At 46.3% G+C, this 22,803-nt stretch overlaps 1 protein-coding gene across 3 annotated transcripts in view; it reads left to right on the top strand.

Annotated features, from left to right (window-relative positions):
- The window catches only part of GYS1 (glycogen synthase 1), a 187,395-nt gene that overhangs the window by 48,656 nt on the left and 115,936 nt on the right, over positions 1 to 22,803 (top strand). For all 3 annotated transcript variants that reach the window (XM_085616284.1, XM_085616285.1, XM_085616286.1), the window contains exon 2: positions 14,948 to 15,129. In XM_085616284.1, coding sequence (XP_085472410.1) covers positions 14,948 to 15,129 — 182 coding nt within the window. The remainder of the gene's footprint in view (positions 1 to 14,947; positions 15,130 to 22,803) is intronic.

Below are 22,803 nucleotides of genomic sequence, written 5' to 3' on the forward strand. Positions count from 1 at the left end.
TATTTGTTGTTGTTTCAGATAACCAGTAAAGTCGGGAGAAAGATTTTTGTTGTTTATTCAGAGAAGAAGTTAAAGTGCTATGGGTCCAGAGCAGCATAAAAGAGGAAGATGGCTGCCGTGATGGTGTGTGTGTGTGTGTGTGTGTGTGTGTGTGTGTGTGTGTGTGTGTGTGTGTGTGTATATATATATATATATATATATATATATATATATATATATTCTATCTATCTCATTCTTTGTTCTTGAATTTTGTTTGTGATGTAATGCTTTGAAGTGCTGCTAGGAGCTTGGCAATAAAAGTTGAGGCATTACGCTAGCCTACGTGTCCTTAATGAAATCCAGATTCTCATTACACCTAACTTGGGGAATCTATATTCTTCAGATTCTGCAAAAACAATGCATACCATGTTATGTAGGTCCATGGGGGTCCAGTCAGAACCAGAGATGGCACAACCCAAGGAATCATTGACATCACAGTAGTGGTTCTATGGGATGCACTCCTAGCCGAGATGATGCAACCCAAGGGCAACCATAGACTCGTAGTGTGGGTTTATGCTGTAAACCGAAGCGGTAAAGGCACAACTCACTTGAGGGTGTGCTTCTAGCGAACCAGTGAGAGGACTGGGTTAAACGTAGTCTTGTGGAGGAAGTTGGAAATTAGAATGAAGAGGTGAGGCAGAAGTGGGTAAGGAAGAAGGGAAAGGGAAGATAAATAGATGTGGAGCGCTGGGCAAGAGTTCTATGTGCCCCTGCCAAACCCAAATAGGGAAGACGACACAAGAAAACACCCTTAAACTCGCCGTCATTTACCAAAATACCACAAGATGCGAGGTTAAACAGTGCAGTGCGTGGGATTGACTGCTGGGTGTGTATCACTTGACTGACCGCTTTTAGCCTGTGATGGCTTTGGAAAAAAGACATGTGGAGCAAAGCTGTTGAAGACTGGTTCATTTTAAGGATTAGTAGAGCCCCAAGCAAGGCATATTTTGGGGGGGCCCTGTTTGGAACAGCCGTCAATTTTGTTATTCATTTTCTGCTACTTTAAGCCCAAATGGTGCTAAACAATACTGAATTATGGTTAAACGTTCAGAAACCTGGTCACACAAAAACTCAGCTGGAATGCGAACTGCCTCGTTGTCCAAAATCCTTCAAATGACACCAAGTATAGAGAGTAAGATGTAGATGTAGTCGGTGAAGTGGAAAAAAGGTTGAGGTAGAGAAATAGCCTGAGGTGAAATAGAGTGAAGGTTTGCTGTCTCTTGGGGCCATGGAAGGCGGGGGTATGGGCATTTTCCCACCTTGCCCTGGCCTTAAATCCATCTCTAGATGAGGAGAGAGAAACTGGCAGTGTTCTATGTAAAAAATATAATGTGGCAAAATAACATAAAATGAAAATTAGGACTCACTCCATATATTTTCTGCCTGTTCAGTTTGTATCAAGAAGGGACCTTGTACGTCAGCTGCTCCAAGGGTTACCTCTGTGAGCCGAGTCCAGGTGCAATAGCCAATTTGCGCAATAGGACTACAGTTCCCAGAAGGCATTAAACAAAAGCCCAGGACAGGAAACTTGGCATCCTGCGAACAATGAAGACCTGGAAACTTCCATTTGAATTATGCTACGAATGCTCCTGTGACGTGTAAAACAAAAAGGACTCCTACATGCACATTTTTGCAGGCCACAGTATTTTAGATTACATTTCATATGACACTTTGTTGTGTTTTTACAAAATCGAATTAGTTGAAACTTCAATATCCTTAAGTTTAAATACAATTATTATACTCGCCTATCAACAGAGAGACTCGCAATGAAATACTGTCAATATAATTAGACAGCATTTGAGACCGTGACTTTCAAATGCTTGCATATAATTGCCATTTTATGCATGACTTCTACCACATCCACACTACAAAATAAATGTACATGTGCTTTACGTTTCATACAGGATGTGCTTTATATGTCTCTCTCTTCCAGGAAAGCGGTTGAGGAATTGCACTTTCTTATTTTACTGATTTTTATTGATTTCCTATGCAAAACTGAAGAGATTCAGATTGCATTCTTGGAAGCTCATTTAACAGCCAGGCACGTACACCATGTCCACAGCTGTTAAATAGTACACATTGTTAATGCATCTAGTTTTACGGACACAACTTTTTTTTTTTTTTTAATTTAGTATGTTTCTTCTTAAATGTAGTTTCAACTGCACAGATCTGCTGATTGCTTTCACACTGGCAATGTGTGTAAATCCTATGCAATTGTGTTGCAGTTTCCGAAACATTGTGTCCCTTTGTTTTCATCTAGCAACTGTGGTGGGGGTTGGAGCTACACCTTACACAATTGGAGTACGGAGGCACTGGCAAAAATAATAGACATATTGCTTTGGCAGTGAATTAGGGATGGTTCCGCTGCATTCCTTTTGTTTGTGATTTCTCTTAACACTTCACCTTTATTAACCGCTCTTAAAGAGCTGTTCTTCTTTAGCACAACACCCTTTTTAGGTCTAGCTTCGAAAACCTATGGTATATACTTTAGTATATACTAGTTTATATACTTCTTTGTGGGCTTGTGGCCCGCCCACTACTTTTCATTTGTTCCTTTCAGTGTCCTTTAAAAAATCCTTGCTTCCAAGTTGTTAATCTTTCCTATTTGTCCCTCCTTTTCGTCCTTTGTTCACTCCCACAGAGCATTGCCCCAGTACTTGCAATCTTCCACTTGTCCCATTGTACAATTAGTTTATGGACTACTTTTCCCTTTCTCGAAGAGCATTTGACATGAGCATGCGGTATTTTCAGTTGCTCAGACTGCTGTTTACATAAACAGGGCTGTAATTCTTATCTCCTCACATCTGCTGCGCCCTCCTCCCCCGTGTGCCTGCAGAGGTACTCAATCCCCCCCCTGTGCCGATCCCCCTCCTGCCCCATGCAATCCCCTCCTCTCCCCGACCCTGCTTTTTCCATTTTCTCAAGAAACTCTTGTTTCCGATCGTCACTGTGAGCAACACTTCTCCATCCAAAAGATTAATTTTTGGCCACGCAGACATTGAGTGATTTGCCCAGAATCACAGGATGTTCAGCCCCCCCGCCAAGACTTGAACTCAGTTCCCCAACTTCAAAATCGACCACTTGGCAGTTAAGCCACACCCTCTTTATATCCGTAATTACAAACTAATTTTAATACTATAAGGCATTGTGAAGGGCGCTGGTGTTTCTGAACAGCTAAAGAAAGGCAACGATAGTGTTTTTCTGACCACATAAAACAACACACGCGATACCGTCGTTCTTTTGTGTCTCCAGTTTCATGCTCTGTGTTCAATTTGTAAGGGCTCATTGTTAGTAGTGTCTGTAGCCACGCCCCGTCATCCCCTTCCGGTCTGTCCTGTGATGTGGCAGTGCTGACGCTGTTACAAGTTCTGGAGCAGCAGACATCAACTCTGTGAGGAGAGGAGCTTATATGACCAGCATTGTGTATATAAGTGTTATTTCCTTTGGAAACCAGGTAGGTTGGTACCTAGCAGACAACGCTCTTTAGGGTTGTAGTGCTTGCATTATCGTCAAAATCACTCGTTATTCTGCAATATGGAATAGTTTCTGATGTGCCAAAGTTTTTTGTTTTTTTGAAAAACCTTTATTGAGGATTGAACACAGCAAAGTTACAAAATTACACCATGTCAAAATAATATGCACATCTATACGATAGGGAATAGCGAAGGTTACCTCCTACATGTACCACTGAATGACAATATAAATGAAATAATTTGAGGAAACACCAGAACAATAAAGGGGAACAAGTGAAAGGCAACAAGGGGGGAGTGGGAGTGGAAAGGAGAAGACTCATTGACTTTCACTGGCAGCGGCTGCTGGAGCGCCGGCGAGGTCGCCTGGTGCTGGGGATTGGGACTCAGAAGGTAGGATACAAGCGGTCCCTATATATCTAGTGGGTGGGAACTGGCAGGCACTAGGTCCCAGAATTTGGACAGGAGAGTCTGGCATCCTCCAGCCAAAGGGCCACCTTGGGTGCAGGCCTGCGATCCCAACACATGGAAACCCTGCGCTGCGCGAGGACCAGCAGTGTGGCAATCGATCTACGGGAGGAATCTGGACAAAATTTAACAAAGCCTAAGAGGCAAAGCAGAGGGTCAGGTTGGACCAGCGACGAGGTGATCTCGGAAATTACAATGCAGACCTCACACCAGTAAGCGGAGACCTGGGGGCACAGTCAGACGAGATGGGGAAAGTCAGGCGCAGATCAGCGCAGGCATCTATCGTTGGTAATGAGTCCCAGCTTGTTCAGTTGCACAGGGGTCCGATAGAGCATGTTTAAATACTTAAAGTGGATAAGGCGCAGACGATAGTTAGGGGAGATATGTTTAATTTGAGTACAGCCAATCGGCTGGGGAGATTTCGACACCTAGGTCCTCTTCCCAGGCCACGTGCGCCCTGTCAGTAGAGATGGAAGATGCCGCTAGCGTGAGAGCGTAGATTTTAGTGACTAGTTTCTTTGGGGAGGGGGACGTGTAAAGGAGATAGAGAGTGGCCATCGAGGAAGGAGGTTGGTGGAACGAAGGGTGAAGCTTCCTGCAGACAGCCCTGAACTGATGATAAAGCAAAGTGTCCATGGGGCCGGAGTCAGCAGCAGGTGTAAAGAATGTGTTCCCAGGGTAGAGATCGGACACAGTAGAAAGCCCCAGACGAGTGGTGTGCTTTACCATCCCAGAAGACTGGAGAGGGGGAAAAGTCGGGTGATGAGTGATGGGCATCGCATCCGCAGAAAGCATGTTGAAACCTGAGAATTTCTGGAGCCCCTCCCATGCCCAGTGCAGGTTCTCAACCAGAACGTGGTGACGTGGAGGTTTCGCCGTGACAAAGCGGTAGTGAGCGGCCACGGGGCGGCTAAGTCAGCTTCCACCGCGACATGTGGCTGGAACGGAGTGGGATGAAGCCAGAAGTGAAGGAAACTGGCCTGGGCACTGAGGGCATAGAGTTTAAAATCGGGGGCACCAAGTACGCCACGCGAGACTGGGAGGGTCAGAATATTGTATGCGATCCTGGGTTGACGGCGGGCCCAGATCAGAGTGATCACCAAAGAACAAATTTTACGGAAAAAGTGAGTGGTGAGAGGGATGGGGCTATTGACAAATAAATATAAAAACTTTGGAAGCACTACCATCTTGGCAATGGCTATGTGGCCGGCTAAAAATAGTGGCAACCGGCTCCAGAGGGGGAATCTTAGACTCAAACCAGTCCACCGCATGACCAAAGTTGGCCCTCCAAAGTTCATCGACGTCCCTACTCAGCCAAATCCCAAGGTACCTACTGGGCTCAGACGCCCACACAAATGGATAATCCGTATCGAAGGGCATCGTGGCATCGGTAAGAAGAAACAGCACAGACTTGTTCCTGTTCACCTGGATGCCGGAGTAGCCGCCAAAGCGTATCACCTCATGAACCAGAAGGCTTAGATTCTCTTGAGGGTTGCGGACGTAGAGGGTAGCATCATCCGCATACATAGAAACAAGTAGAGCGTGAGCCGCAAAGCCGATGCCCCTCTGGGTTTGATGTTGGCGCAGCCGAGCTGCAAGAGGCTCCATTGCGATGGCAAAAAGCATTGGTGACAGTGGACACCCTTGCCGAGTACCTGGCTCGATGGAGATGGGTTCCGAAATTTGCCCGTTGAGCCGAAGACGGGCGGTGGGAAGGGTATAGAGGAGCAACACTTTACGTATAAAGACCAGACTGAAGCTCAAGCAGGGGAGGAGCTAAAACAGGAAGGGACCACTTTAAGGTGTCGAAGGCTTTAGTGGTGTCCAGCAAGGCCGCCGCTGCCGGGAGCACTGGGTTTATTTGATGGAGAACGGGAAAAAATGGTACAAAGATTGTGGGAGGTCGCACGGCCAGGGATAAAACCGGACTGGTCCGGGTGGGCAAAGAGCGGCATGAGTAGTATTAGGCGCAAGGCAAGCAGTTTAGCAAAACATTTATTGTCTGTATTTATGAGCGACAGGGGGCGATAAGAGTCTCGCAGCTCAGGTGATTTGTCCGGCTTTAGGAGTAAAGTGAGTAAGGCCTCGCGGAGCGATGGGGGGAGCTGTCCTGCTTCAAAGGACTCATTATACATGGCGGCTAAGTGAGGGACCAAAATAGGGGCAAAGGCCTTGTAGAAGGAGGCCGGCAGGCCGTCCAAGCCAGGGGCCTTGTCACTGGGCATGCCATTAATCGCAGCTAGTATTTCTTCTTTAGAGAGAGGCTCGTCAAGAAACTCCCGGTGGGGATTACTGAGCCATAGCAGCTGGAGGTCAAGGACCTTGCACGAAGGCATGGAGCCGGCCGAGTGAAGTTGTGTATAAAATGTAATAAAACGCGCTTTGATATCTGCGGGTGAGGTAGTCTGATCAGGACCACCATCCTGGAGGGCGTTAATATAGGATGCAGCGCAAGGGGGCGAAGAAGGTTATCCAGGGTTTTTCCAGGGCGTTCGCCCTCGCCAAAACGGCACGCCCGAGCCTCTCTACCTAGAAATGCAAGTTCTCTGTTGGCCTCATCAGCGAAATCGGTAATTTTCCCCCGGCTCTGGGCAAGCTTATCTGGGTTGGGGTCCCGAGCATGAGAAGAGTCGAGATGCTTGATCTCCTTTTCCAATTTGTCAAGAGTGCCACGGATGGAGCAAAGGACACGGGACTGTTTAGAAATACATTCACCACGAATAACAACTTTAAAACCCTCCCATAGCATGGACGGGGAATCTATGGAACCCTCATTAAGCTCGAAGTAGTTTGTGATTGCAGTTTGTATCTCATCGCAGAATACCGAGTCACTAAGAGCATTAGGGGGAAGCCGCCAGGAGAAAGCATGGCAGGGGGAGTGTGGAAGGCGCAGGCATAGGCGAACAGGAGCGTGGTCTGAGAGGGTGCGCGCCATGTGGTCAACGGTGGTGAGCCAAGCTAGGGCGTCCGGGGTAGTGATCCAGAGGTCCAAATGGGACCAGCAGCCACGGGAGCCAGCGTCTGGGCGAGTCTGGCACCATGCGTCGTACAGGGAGTTATCCGTAAGAATGGAGCTGAGGAGGGCAGTGGTGCGTGGGTAAGAAATGCGGGGACTAAACCGATCGAGGGAGGAAGACTGTGTTATATTGAAAGTGCTCCCCCCCCCCCCTCGCCCCCCCCCCCCCCCCGAGAAGCGCAGCAGGGCCGAGGGCCGAAATGTGGTGCCAGACTTGCAAGTCAGGGTCATCTCTGTTGGCCCCGTACAAAGCAGCAAGTGTCAGGGGCTGGGTGTGTAGAGTGCCATGAAGGAGCACAAGGCACCCCCCAGGGTCGATAACCCCCTTGGGAAGTCTGCCATGGAAGCCCCTTATGTGACAAGATGGATATCCCCGAGAGTAGTTAGAGTAGTAAGAGGAGTGAATTTCACCCCAGTGTCTGCTTAGAGGATGTGGCGGGCATGAGATGGGTCTCCTGTAGAAAAGACATCTACCCTATGCCAAATGAGGTGGGCGTGGACCAGTCACACCTTTCGGTGGTCGTTAAGCCCCCGGACGTTCCAGGTCCATAGGACAGTGTCTGTCATAGTGCCATGTCAGGTAGAACGGTGATACACAAGGCAGTGGGGGAGAAAAACATTTTGTGCAGATGCGTGTGGCGGTGCCACGAATGGTGTGAGAATAAGGTCAGTGCAATAATCATGGGGGCGTAAAGAGGTAACGTGATCCAAAATACAAAGCTTCACATGGGGGCACCAATTCAAACATCACAGTCCCCACGGCAGAGAGTCGAACAAAAAAGGTGCATTGAGAGAGCATGACAATGAGCCCATAGGGTGCGTAGGACAGACGTGCGAAATAGGAATGGTGGGTCATGAAAGAGCCAGTGACGCAAAACAGTGCAATAATGAACAATAAAGCCCCAATAGGAGGCAACGGACCCCGTTCAGTCATCCGGGTACAGGTGGCATAGAAGGATGGCACAGCCGCGTTTGTGATGTAGCGGTAAGACACTGGGCAGCCTCCAGTGCGGGGCCAGCGTCGCGAGCTAGCTGACGGGGACATAGCAGTGAGGAGTAGGGAGGCCCCGCAGCACGGCATACACACCCCCAGCCCTGCCGTGGAACCCCTGCAGAGGCAGCACCCACCGTGGGAGATCAGGGACAGGTGGCCGGAGGGCACTAGGAGCAGCCGTGAAACTGAGTGTGAGTGGTATAGTGCCGAGGCCAAAACTAGAGATTCAGGGGCCAAGGGGCCCCTGGAGGAAGGCGCAATAGCTAGTTCTTGGCAAGTAGCGAGGTCGGAGTGATTGCAGGATGCGTTGTCTGGCATAGATCATCAGGTAGGCAGCCGTGGCTAGCAGCCCAGTGGAATGTAGTCCGGGCGGGGCGGCACGCGTGGGGAGGGAGAATCCGCGCATGGTCCAAGGCGGCGCTGCAGCTATCGGGCAGGAGGAGGCTGAGTGGAAGGCAGAGGGCACCAGGCAGTTGCAGCAGCACGTCCGGGGGAGCAGAGGGGCCGCACCAGTATGGCGGGGAGCGCGCCGCCCTCGTCGCCAGACCCGGGCTCAGAGGGCTGCCACAGCGGGTGCCAGAGATCAGGAAAATGACACCCGTGCCGCGGGAAGGCCCGGGTGGTGCGGCCCACGCGCCCCCAATCCCGCCACACAAAGTTCCAGCGTCACTCACCCGCTCCAGCAGTCTGGGATCCCCTGCAGTCCTCCGGCCAGCCCGCCAGGCACGAGGGGCCGTAGCAGCAATGAGGCAGGAAGGCTGGGCCTCACCATCGGGAGGGCCTGGACCCGGCGTGAGCATCGGGCGGCAGGTCTCTGCTCCTCCGCGCCGCAGGGGGCCGAAAGTTGCGTAGGATAACTCCCTAGGGTAAGGTAAGTCAGGATTGCAGGGTGCCAGGCAGATTTGAGGCAGTCGACTGCAGGATTCTCGTGGATTTTTGGCTTGGCTGGCAGAGCCCACTTAAAGTGCGGCCATCTTGCAGTCAGCTAAGTCACGCCCCCCTGATGTGCCAAAAGTTAATGCTAACTTCCAGATCAAAGCATTTGCATTTATTTATTTTTTTCAATTTACTTTTTTACCACCATATTAAAATAAAATAGCGCCACATCCTTCTTCCTCGTTAGTTCCTTTCTTGCTGTTTGATGAGCTCCCTGTGTCAGTTTTTTGCTTCACTGCAATTCTTTTCCTGCTAAATACAGGGCTGGCTCTGCACTGACACATAGGGCTTTATTATGAGTCCGCCAGACTCATGATGGCGGTCTTCCAACCTCCCTAATGTGACTAGGACGATCAGACCGCCGTGGGAACATCGCAACCGCCAGTGAATCGCCGTTCCCTGGTGGTTGCGTGGTGTTTCTGAGGCCACAATATACTTGGCAGGGCTACAGCATATTAAAGAGTTTCCTCACTGCCACACTTTTCATAGCGGTGCGACTGCCCTACAGGGCACCCTGGCCTGGTGCCTCTCGCCATGTGGATGCACACAAGGGGGCACACCATGTAACCCCCCCCCCCCCCCCCCCCGTGTGCCTGCACACGAGTACCTGCACGGCATGGACTGCAGCAGTACATGCCGTGCAGGTACTGTCTTTGACGTTCCCATTGTGGTGCCTATCTGCACCTAACTGCGAACACCAAAGAACCGCCTGCCAGAGCAGGAAAAAACTCCTGATCTGGCGGGTGAGTCATGCACGGGTTTGGTGGTGCGGGCGGTCCTGCTCCTGCATTGCCAAACTCATTAAAAGGCCCATAGCTTTGATCTCTGGTTGTTAACTTCTATTAGGTGAGGGTCTTGAGGACTGAAGGCTTTATACAATCACCTCTCACAACATTTGCCAACCCTAGAATGATTCAAGATTGAGCAGCAATTTGGACCACCTTCGCGGGGCTGAATGGTAAGGTTTAGTCCATTGCCGTCACTTGTTTGGCCACAAACCTGACTGGACTTTGGTCATGTGCTTTAGATGACCTCTGATGTTAACCGATGTGGTCCGGGAGTAGATGTGTGCATCAAGGGAGTCAACCCTCTCCACTTTGAGTTGATTCTAGATAATTTAGTCATTTAGCCTCCTGAGCATAGCCATTGCACCGACTGTAATACCTTCCTATTGACTCCTGACGCATTGCTTGTGAAATTTGCCAGAGTAGGGGAGGGACGTTGCTACCGTATGTAAAGCCCCTCAAATATGCTCCCCTTTTGGCCAGCCGCCTTATTTTTGTTGGGGGCCTATGCTCTGGCACATAATGGGTCCTTTTTCTTTGGGCATGACACCATATTTAATTTGGATTCTATTCTGTCTTCATTAGTTGTGTGTCAGAACCAGAAGCTGGGGAAAGCGGTGGATATCTTGAAAGGGAACACCATAGTATTTTTGGGTATTGCAAAATTCCTTGGAATGTATCTTGTGTGTTCTTGAGGTGATCTGGCACTGTGGGCTTTTTAGGTCTCGCCTGACCCAGTGCATGCGCTGGTCTGGCGAGACATTTTGTGAAGGCTCCAAAAAGTGCTACCAGGCCAGCCTAGAGCTACAGTGCATGTGCGCGCGCGCCGCGCTTGATCGCGATTACTTTCAATTTCGCGGCCACACAGCCACTTTGATGTTCTCCGTGAGGCTTCAATAGATTGCAGCAGTTAAAACGAGCATTGGCATAGCCAATAGGTCTTGCTTTTGGGACCTTATAAGTGTTTAGTTATGCAACTGTTGCATGGCTAAACACTTATAAGGTCCCAAAGGCGATACCTATTGGCTTTGCCAATGCTTGTTTAGGTTTGAGGCAAGCATGTATTCCTAAATCCGACTGCGTGACCCAGTGTATATTAACTGTATAGCTCTTAGTCCCTGACGGCACAACACCCAGGATTATGTGCTGCATGGCTAAACACTTACAAGGTCCCAATTGTGAGACCAATTAACTAAGCCAATGTTTGTTTTTTTCTTTAGTGCTCCTTAAACCCCCCCCCCCCAGCATGGTGAAAATTATTCGCTTGGAGGAAACCTAGGTTAGGAGTAAATTAAAATAAATATTACATTAAAATACTATTCTAATTTGGTTTTACTCATCTTAACTATACTTACCATGCGTGGTATAGACTGCGTGGAAAGGGCATTACTGTTGAAGACGTGTTGTAATGTCATACAACCCACCGGGAAGAGCACCAGAGACCCTGTCCTTGGGATGAGGGTTGAGTTGGGCTGGTCTGCTTGCACATAGAGTGATGTGCCATCGGGCTGTGTGAAAGGGCAGCTGGGCTGGGAAGTGGAGAATGATAGTAACCGATCTTCTGGTCCTTTCAGAGAAGCTGGCTTTTGAGACCTGTCTTGGTATCTAGACAGTCGAGTGCATCTCTCTTGCTGAACAGTACATTTTTATTTCCACAGACCACTGGGTTGCACGGTTGTCGGAGAGGTCACTTTAACTTCAGAAACCTCCTTACAGTGAGACAATGTGAATTTGAAACGACTCCTAAAGGGATGATGACGCGTAACCCACTCTTTGTGTAGCCAGCGGAGCCTCTGGAACAGTGGGTCCCCTTCCCCCTCTTTCCTTTGTGTTGTTGGGTACTCCAGGTCAGTTAAGCCTCCTCTTGCAGATAGTGTAAGGACTGAAGCATTGAGTCCCCTCGGAAGGGCATTGGAAGAGCGATCCATCTGGAGAGCATGAGCAGGGGCATGCGCGCCTCTCGGCAGCGGTCCACAGCCACCTTCTCGCACGATCTTCACAGCAAAGGACGCTTGATGCATTCCTTCCATGTCCATCTCCCCGACTGGCCCCGCTGCACCTCCCCAGAGCGGATTCCTTCTCGGGGAGTACTGAACTTTACAACGTGTAGGTGAAGATCATGCTCACTTTCACCTTATTGTAGCCACTTGCCTAGTTAGCTACGTTGTTTATAAACGGCTTTGACTGGGCTGTGCGCAAGCGAACACAAGCTCCACAAAAAGAAGCAAAGTCCATCTTCATGCCTGTCCATACACGTAATACGCTACAAAGCACTTTACACCACCTTAAGTCTCTAAACTTTACACGCATCTCTCCTTGTAAACCACAATGCACAACAAAAAGATGAAATTCAGAACCGTGCTAAAAGTGCACTCGGATTAAAGTGCTAAAGTGGCATACTAGTGGTACAAGGTTTGTGCTGATAATGCAACATTGAAAATCCCCTCCCTCCATCTCCCTACTCCTGTTTAAAAGAAAGTCACTTTTCTCTCTTCTCAATGGTTTGTTTTTGCTCCTCTTTCCTCGCTGTAACTCCACTCGCTTTCTATTTTTCGCTTGACAACTGTCAGCCTTTTCTGCCCTCTTCCACACTCCTTCTCTTGTGCCGTTTCTCTTTTGTTACTTTGAAACGCCGTCATATACACTATGCTAACTTTTTTGGTTTTTTATTCTCTGACCCTTTTAAGTTTCAGAACACAGGAAATGCTGTAAAAATGTAATTAAAACCAAAATCAATGGGAGTCGTACACCAGTTCTAAATAACCAATACCTAGACTTCTCTGCTCAAGTCATGAACCCAACATCATGAATGTGTTTGCAATTGTCTTAAAATCAGAAAAGAAAGGGTCCCCCCCTTCACCTTCAAAGCGAGCTGCCTCGTTTTCAGAATTAGCTGCATCATCTTCAGAGCCAGCAGTAGCAGCCCCTTGTGGCTGACGGGCTTACCGTCTCCCTTGGTTCTCGGCACACTAGCAGCCAGGGCACCTTTTGACTGGAAAAGAAATGCCAGGACAAAACAAGGCAAGAGCCCTTCTCCATCTATGCACCCATGACCTGCAATTGGATCCCCACATCCATCAGGACTGTGCTAATGTGGAAAGAGCTGAAGGTGCACTTCTTCAATGCCCACTACATCACAGCGCTGCAACAGTCCACTTCCCCTTTCAGACCTCGGCTCCTTTCCAATCACTTATTGACCGTAACTTGGTCTTTGACAATGTACAGCTCTCGTCATTGTTATGTTAGATTTGTGCTACACAAATACCTCCTACATACAACATCCTAGCTGCCTCTTTATTTGAATGGCCGTTAACCAAAGGTCTAAAATTTGTTGTTGGACAGTTTGATATCCGGAGCACTGGGCCTAGCTGTAGATCTTAACTTCCTAGTCTGACATTCAGTGGGGCTTTCATATATTGCCTTGAACACAACACACACACTGCATTGTGGATAATTTCCACATGTACTGGCACCCAAAGTTGATGACAGACATCTGAGGTGAAGAGATGGCAAATAGATGTAGCTACTGCAGCTGACTACACATTTAGCACCTTAATCATAATGTCTACATATTAATAAGGTCCTGTGCAAGCAGCCTCCGAGACCTGATGCAGTTGGGTCTCACTGCAAATCCAGAAACATGAATTGGAGAAATGATGGAGGCAGCACCAGGGATGAAGTCACACTTAAGTCAATATGGTCTTTTCAATATTCTTTATTCTTCTTTAAGATAAAATATGACAGGACAACAGCCAACGCGTTTCGTTCCTTTTAAAGGAACTTTATCAGGGCAAAAAGTTCCTGTGCGGACAGAGTCCCACTGTATATGTCAAGGGAATAATCAGTCCCACTATGCAGACAACATTGAGGCTAATTCAGGCCAGAGTAATTTGTAAATGCACAACAATGTCCAAATGCACAGGAATACTATTAGTCCATCACAGCGAATGGGATTCGACCGCAATAGTCAGAGGAACTTCCAGCAACACTTTGTAGCTACCGGCGGTCCCACAATGCGGATGAAGTGATGATAAACTTCAGCCGAGATTGTCCCATGAGCCTTGTATTACGGCGGCGGCAGGTATGCCCGGACCAATAATTAAAAGAGCAGCAAAGCTAGAATTTATTGCCCTGCTTTTCAAACTTATTGAAATGTTCTGGACAACAGGGTGAGGAAGCTGAACTGAGGTCCAGGCTGCTCTAACCATGCCAGAATTTCAGGATATTCACATAATATCGATTTTATTTGCAGTAAATATGAATGTAACTATTTTGAATATTAAGTCATTATTATGAGAATTTGGTATGGATCCGGCTCTACTGAATCGGTTTTGGAAACCCAATCTGAGGAGATCCTTATAAGGAGAAATTTCTATTAAAGAGGTGGCAAAGAGGAAATCTGGCCCAAATATCTATCAGAAAATGGATTACTCTTTCCTTTCTTGAGGGCGTGAATGTGGAAGGCAGTGGTCCTGACTGCTGCAAAAATATGCTTCTAGACAAGCAGGTGCGACTCCAGATAAAACACCCAGGATGGAACAGATGCTCCGTAGACACCTTAGTATTGGTCATCCATGGACCCTGCTCCTGTTGAACCCGATGTGGATGTTTTCTCGTGAAGGAGTTTGTCGTGTATTTTGCCCTCTCTGAGATAAGTGTGAAGTGTGCAACCGTGCAAGATTCAATATGGCTGATGTGTTTTCCTATCCTTATTAATTTTTTTGAACTTCAGTTGCTGCTGCCCTCCTGTTACTGCCCCAGGTTTCTAAATTCCATATTTATATTGTGAACATTGATCGGGATACCTGCCAATGACTAAATGCCACAGTGGAACAAACGTATGCACTTTTCGAACTCCCTGTGGGATTTACTGTGTTGCCACTTGGGCCTTTAAGGCTTCTCTTTCCAACAAATCCGAGTCTGTGCTAGAAGTGTTTAATACAAGTTTCGAAAACCATTGTATTAACTTGTTCTATGTTAAGTTTGCTATTGTTCCCATTCTCTACTGTTTCATATATGCAATTGCTTAGAAATGCAGCATGTTTCACCTGTTTTTCAAGTAGCTTAGCCATCTCGTGTTTTGTGTAATTTCTTGGATTTGGAAAGGTCAACTAATCTTCCAATCCTGTCTCCCTGGGTGTTCTCTTCAGTGGTGAATTTTAGAGTGAGTTTGTGCATTTAGGTGTTCACTTTCCTGCTTGCTCCCTGCTCACATCCTGTTTTTTTTTTCATTCCACAGTTGGGGGTATCTATACCGTGATCCAGACGAAGGCAAAGATCACCTCGGACGAGTGGGGGGAGAACTACTTCCTGATCGGTCCCTACTTTGAGCACAATGTTCGGACTCAGGTAGAGCTGATTGATGCTCCGAACCCAGCCATGAAGCGCACAATCGAGTCCATGAATTCCAAGGGATGCAAGGTGAGCTGAGATCTGCTGGGATGCCCATGCATGGTGGCTGATGTCCTCCCTGGAACAATAGAGGGACATTTCCATAAAAAGTAACCGGGACCATCCTGCCCTAATCTCGAGACCCACTAAAGCAACATGAATAGTGCTGACAACACACCCTACCTACATTCAAGATGATAGGGGTCCTCTTTGCAGCTCTCTAGCCGTAGCTCCACAATTTTACTGTAGGCAGAGTGCTAGAAACACCCCTGATGTACAGCACTATGGAGTTCTGACATAGATGATGTTCGGAATCCCCGTTGCCATTGAGCATCGCCTAGTCCCCAGCTCTAATGCGTTTACCTTTAGTGCTTTTTGGTAAAAGCTGGAAAGGTGTCTACATAGGTTAAACACCGTTGACCACTGGTGGGATCCGAAGGACAACTCAGCATTGTATCCTTCCAAGCTTGATACACTGCGAGCCATTTAATTGATAATTGTAACACCTATTGTTTACAGTGCCTAGAAATAACGGAAACTGCGATATGACATGCATATAAAAACATTCTTGCTGTAGGTAAAGAAAGATATGTGATCCCCATAATCTGGAGTAATCCATAACGTCCTGAGATTCTGGATTGATAGCAGAAGATGTGCTTCCAGCTACCCCTTACGGCTCCGGTTCAGCCTGCGGCTGTCCTAGCAAGCACCCACAGGTATAAATGGGTCTGTATCACTTTGGGTAGCTAGGTTACATACATCAGTAGTAATTGGGTAGGTGTACATAGCTGGGGTTAGTGAGTAGAATTCAGGACTCGGAGTGTGGAGGTCCAGATCCAGAGCTAGCAAGAATGAAGACTTGTTAATGGAGAATCAATAGTGTGCACTGTATTAATTGTTTTTTTGTCTGACTTGCCTCTAACTCTTGGAACCTCTCTACCCCAGTACATGTTTTATCTATTAGGCTCTAGACCCAATATTCATTTTGTTTCAGACACTTTATCGCTGTATTTCAGATTAAATTTGCACCTATTTCTAACCCTTAATAGATTTTCTCACCCAGTATCTAAAATTAAAGCCTGCCTTTAAACAGTGTTGAGTGTGCAGGACACGCACACTGGAACTGCTCAAAGGCCCTGACTGTGAGTTCAGGGTCTTTATTTCAGTTTGCCTTCAGGTATTCTTTGACCTGCTTCTTTACTGTTTGCCTTCTGGAGTCCAGTGGAGAGGTTGCTATGGAGTTTTGTTCTCTTCTGTTTGTGTGTCCTATCCATATCCGTCTTTTTCTCGTAATGATGGTGTCCATGTTTTCTTAATAGCATCCTTTGAGCAGTTCCTGGTTTGAGTTGTTTGCGGCCAGAAAATGCACAAGATTCTTCTTAAGTTACTGGTGTGGAAGGCTGATCGTTTGGTGATAACACTTTGCATAATTTGCCAGCATTCTGATGCATACAAGAGTGTGGACAGACTGCAGCTCTGGTAAAGCCTCAGCTTGGTGTTGGTGCTGTACTGTTATGACCTCCACACATTGTTCAGCATCCTCAAGGCATTTCTGGCCTTGTCCAGTCTGCTCTTGATGGCACTGCCTGCCCCTCCATCACATCTGATAGTACTGTCTAGGTAGGGGAACTCTTCAGTCCTGGTTAGGTCCTCTCCATCCTCCTTGATTGGTGAAGACTTTGGGATGGAGACAAGCATGCCGTCTGATTTCTTCATGTTGATCTTCAGGCCCACTTGCTGTGAATAGGTGTTGAGGTGAGCCATTTTGTCAGGCACACCATGGTGTGTGTGAGAGCAAGGTTAGGTCATCCACATATTCAAGGTCCCCCAGTGCAGAGAATAAGGTCCATTTGACGCCTCTGGCTTGATCTTATGCTGTGCGTCGCATCACCCAGTCTATGACTGGGTTGAAGAGCAACGCTGAATCGCGCATCCCTGTCTCACACCAGTCTTGACCTTAAGGCTATACTCCATATCTCCCACCTTGCAGGTAAAAAATTATTATAGAGGCTCTTGATGAGGAGCAGTATCTGCTGCAGTATGCCATAGTCTCTCAGGATAGGGTGAGCTGTCAGTCAATGCTGTCAAACTGTAACCACTGGTGTGAAATCCTCCTTCTGTCATTCCTGTGTTAAATCCTGGTGAAAATCATTATAGAGCACATTTCTAATGCCGTGGACTAGCAGTCAAAAAAGGAATTGGCTAGGAATTGGCTGAGTCTGCAAAGGCAGAGTGTGTTGATCAGATCCGTACTCTGTTGGAGGGAGTCCCGCCTTTGAATAGCATCAAGAAAGAAAAATATACCCCGCACATGTGATATTGTTTTGTGGTGATCCCTACCCGGTTTAAGAATTTGCAGCCTTGAACAGAGCTTTGGGATATATGGAAAACAGTCAATAGTTACCATTTCGAGGAGGAGCGGGGTTCTTGCATTAGCCCTGTTATGGGCTAATTTCCAATGGCGTGAGGCAGGGAGTGTGTTCCTAATGATTCTTTTCGGTGCCCTGAGGAAGGTGTATGGCGTATGACGGGTTACACTGAAATGCATGTTGGCATGATATTGAAGTCGTCATAGGACCATTGAACGATATCAACACAGGTACAACAGCAAGTGCATAAAGGACTAATAAAGTTTAGTACACTAACACTGATGATGGGACTTAATTGTTGGTAAAGAAATTATTTTTTTATTTGTATACAATACACAGCAAAGATGAATGATATGAGTTTTTCTCTCTTATGAACCAAAGACTATATTAACAGTTAGAAACTGTTAATGTACAGAAATGTTATGTAAATGTGTGTATGGGAGTGTGAGGTATGAACAAGTGTGTATTTTATGAGGGGGTGGCTGTATGTGATGTGGGGAGGAGCTAATGCATTTGGATTTTGTGACTAATTTGCTTTGTGTAGGAAATCAACATATGTACTAAAGAATCATGTGTAACAAAGATGCATTTTATTTTTTAATAATGACATTTTGACCTAATAAATGAAGTGGAATCATGTTTTTGGTACATATACTTCACTCCACATGGATTGTGGTTTTTTTAAAGAGTATTTGGTAACATTGAGTGACTATATAACAATTGTTTCCATTAATAAGGGGCGGTGGTGTATTTTTGTTTGGTCTTTTTCCCCTGATCTGTTCCCTGAATTTTTTTCTGGGGCACTCTTTCCCTATACCCAGATCCTTACTTTATGCAACATCATACAACAGTACACGGAGTGGCAGAGACCATTCTAAATTAATTTCATTCAGGTCCTGTTAGGTCCTGGTTTATTTGTGCGATTGGCCATTTAGATGTGTTTGCTCTTCTGAGTAGCCCACTGGTTCAGTGATTTTCATCTTGTCCAGCAACACTCTGAAGAACAGCATGGGTGTCTTTCCGTGTTTAAGCGTTCTGGCATCTCGCTAATACCCTATCGAGTGCAGTTTGAAGGTAGTTCACAGCTGAAGCCATTAACTCGCCTAGTTATTTCTTTTAAGAACAGTACTGTACAATGAGTCTTTCCAGATCTCTGTGCTTGCCCAACCTTCCTGAAAAGATGAGTAGGATTGGATGTGACTTGTGTGGGCGAAATACATTCCTCGTGTGGGAGTCATCTTTGCAAGTGATGGTGGTGCACTAAGCAGTTCAGTTCATCCCAGCTTAAGGACAAAGGCCCTTTCTATAGTCTTCGCTGTACCACTAAAGTGCTGTCAGATCAGATAATTATGATAGCTGATGCTGGGTGACGTGCCACTGCACAGCTGTACTATAGACCGGTAAGGTCGGACCGCTGCTGGAGGCATCTGTTTGGAACTCTGGTTCACAAAGGCCAAATGAACAGTTTCCCCATGGGGCTTATTTATTTTGTGTAGCACTGTTAACCACCAGCAAGGGCGCTAAAGCGCATTATACACTGTAGAAAATCTGATTTTTAGCAAAATAAGTGAAATGCACACTACTCAACACCTTTGTATTCAGTAGATTGGACTATTGTGATCATTGTGGGTAGTCTCCTCCATTACTACTTTAAAGCACTAGGTAAGAACATAACCTTGGCTTCCAAACTCTGTACAATTTACCCTAGCAGACATCCATTTCATCGTCTCAAGGGAAGCCCTTAGCCAACTGGCTCACCACTAAAATCCGGGCATTATGTAATCTAGTGACGCTGTAAATGGCCTAGCCCCAAACTATATTTCTGGCATCCTTTCCTTATACACACCTACCGGAAGCCTGAGATCCACCAACCGCGGGCTTTTATTCCTACATAAAGCATGTTTTACCACCTGCAAGTTCGCATCATTACAATTACCAGGCCCTCTCTGAGTTAAAAAAATATATATAATTAAAATATCACCACCTGCACCGCTGAAGAAGAGTGATTACTCCCCCAATTTGCTGTAAATATGTACATTCCATTGCTCTATATTGCAACAGCTAGTCATGTTATGGCACTAGTTACATATAGATCCTCGCCAATTAGAACTGTGCATTTTGGTAACCTACACATTCGCGACTCTTTGTCTAAACTGTATTAACAGCCCAACCTTCAGTCCCCTTTTTACCGCGATTGTTGCTATGTAAAACATTTCTGTTCAGAATGTTACTGCTGCCAAATAAAAAAGTAAATCACCCTTACAAGGAGATGTTACAAAGCAGAAAATGAGTGGAGAGCAGTTTTAACGATTGCTTTGAGAATGTAGCTCTGGCTAGACTATCCCCAACAGAGTTCCTAGATCTAGCTTAGCAAAAACATTGCATCAGGAATTGGCCAGTTAGATCATCCTTGATGCGAGACGTGAACATTGTAAAGGTGGCCACCGTGAATATTAAGGGGGGGGGGGGGAATGCATTTTAGGAGTGCTGGCCCTGAAGGCACACTTCATGGTCCATCTTTTCTTGCACATTAAGGCGTAAAGATACTTTCCTTCTTCTTGCTCCTTAATTGGTAAATTTGTTTTCCGGGTATTTTGAGATCCCCTATTGTAATGCATTGTATGAGGTACAAATGGTCTTTTATGTACTTCATGCTAAGACTGGTTTTCTGTGATCAGATTTTCTGTTTGAGATATGACTTGGGCAAGAGAGTTGAGGACCGCTTGTAGACGTGCAGGGCAGTCGGTGAGTAGGGCATTGACTTATTTGACCATGGTTTTTACTAATCTCTAAATCAGTTCTGGGAAAAATGTCTGTAGTTTATTGTGATTATTGGATGATAACTGCAAAAGTTCATCACCTCAAAAATGGGAAACGTTCTTCAATGATTCTGCAAACGTTTGGTTTCCTTATCACAGACAAGCACTATCTTTCTAACACATCTACTAGGTTTGCAAGTAACGCCCTTCAACCCACAGGGCACTAAATATTCCGTTAAAAACGACAAGAAGTTCCTAAATGACCCCAGAAATATTTTAAGCTCCTGTTGATGCGTTGATTAACTCCCCACAGCGTTTGTGCCTCCGGCATCCTGAACAGGGCCTGTAGATGATTTTATTGCCTCGCGGAACACAGCTTTGTTTTCACTGCTGCAACTTAGATGCATGATAGTTTCACACTGTGGGCTAAGAGGCCTTCTTGTGGTGTGTGTGTGGTTTTTTTTTTATAGCAAACTTTAATGCATTTAGATTTAACACAAACTTACATCGGTAGCATAACCACACATTAGTTTGATACAGGTATACACAAGTTTCCAAAGTAATGGTTACCAAAGGGAATAGATATACCGTTGTATAGGGACGAACGTTATCTCTCACGCACTCGAACACTCATGGGGGAAGGAGATTGAACCATTTACCCCATATTCGGCCAAACATCTCGGGACAGCCTCTGGCTGCAAAAAGGGGCTCCTCTTGGGCTCCACACCAATCCACTCCCCGCTTCCAGCGCCTAACAGTGGGTGGCCTGGCCTGGGACCACAAGGCGGCAATGTCCCGTTTCGCCACCGGTTGTGTGTGTTTTTTTTTTTTTGTTTTTTTTTTTAAAGCGCACTATCACAGGTGACGGTATCCTGGCGCTGATCAGGCGCCAGAGCCTCTGCTGGAGGGGAGTAATCGAAGTACCAGGTCTTCAGCTTCTTGTTGAACTCGACGAGGGTGTGGCTAAGTGAAGTAGGAGCGATATAAGAGAAAGTGTGACCTCCAGTGCTGTTTCTGTGTATGGGGAGAGGGGCAAGTAGAGTCTGCTTATCAGAGGTGTCTGAATTCTTGGTGGGATGAGCTGTGACGGCTCAGATAGGCAGGGCTTGTGTTGTGCTTTGAATGTGTGGGCTAGGAGTTTGAATTGACCACTTTTATTTTTGTAAAGCGTGCAGTTGCATAAGCGGTGTCCTAGTGCTTGGAAATCACAACAAGCGAAAACAAAAGGGACCTGATATGTTCATGGATAAAGATGGAAAAGCCAAGTTTTTAGAGCGTTGTGAAACAGTGGTAACTGGTAATGGGACAGCAGGTGGCAAGGAGGAAGTTTCCCTTGTTTGGCACTTGGGACTGTGAAGGCGTGACTGCCTGTGTGAGAACAGTGAACCCAAACGACAGAGCAGGCGAGCATCATATGACCGGAGATGGCAGGTCTTAGTGCATCAATTTTCCTTGAACGTAGCCATGACCCGAAAAACGGAAGGCTTTAAAAGTAATGCACGTGCATTTAAAAATTATGTGTGGAGGCAGGCAGCCAGTGTTCAGGTTAAAGGCTGGTGGAGGTCGAAGTGAAGGTTGAAGCCCTGAGCGCCAGACGTGCCCCAAAGTTATGACTATGATGTTGCCTTTTGTATCAAATCTGACCCAGCGCCTAAAAATAAAGAATTACAATAGTCCAAAACCGATTATAGTGGCCCGGACAACCCAGCTATGAAGTTCGCTGAGAAATTAATGAATACTTTTGCAAAGTAACGTGGGAAGTAAAAAAGCAAGTGAAGGGGAGTTTGATGAACTGAGAATCTAACCAGATGTTCATGATGTATAGGAAATCTAAATTCTGAGCTTAGGAAACGGGAACTAGTTAGTAACCAAAATGGATGAGTAAAAGCGGGCAGGTAAAACTTGTGGCCTCTACGCCCAAGAGAAAAATGGACCAGAGCGCTTGACGTATACAATGGTAAAATCCATTCCTTTTAACACACTCTTATACTTTTTATTTTTTTCCCTGAATGTAAGTAAATGGGAATATGAGCATATGATTGAAACTGTTACTTCGGACGAAACTAACTAATGAGCAGAAGGCAGGATCTTCTCACAAGAAAGAATGGGAGAAGTCCTTGAAGACTAGAAGCAAGAATCTAAATAAGCACCAGCTCCACTACTTTATATAATTCATGCTTCCTGGTGCCTATCCTCAAAAGGAGACTACGCTTACTATACAGTGCAATTGTACAACACTGAATAAAATGGCTTCTAGGCCTCAAATACATGAAACTGTACAGACCTATTAAAATTAATGTGCACTTCACGTTATTATAGAAATGATATTGCAAGCAGCCATTGAACAAAGCAGTACATGTTAAGACATTCATAAGTACGGGCGTGTACATTATAAAGTTTTACCATTGAGGCACAAAAATAAATGGTTCAATTTTCTAATGAGAATCGGGGTGTCGTTGGTATAGCACATAAAGCTACCTCCGGCTGAGCGGATGATCTTGTTTGGGTATAAATATATTGTTTAAATATATTGTGGGGGTCAAAGACTGTCCTTGCGGCACTCCATGAGAGAGAGC

Source organism: Triturus cristatus, chromosome 7 (genome assembly GCF_964204655.1).
Source record: "Triturus cristatus chromosome 7, aTriCri1.1, whole genome shotgun sequence".
NCBI classification, from domain to species: domain Eukaryota; kingdom Metazoa; phylum Chordata; class Amphibia; order Caudata; family Salamandridae; genus Triturus; species Triturus cristatus.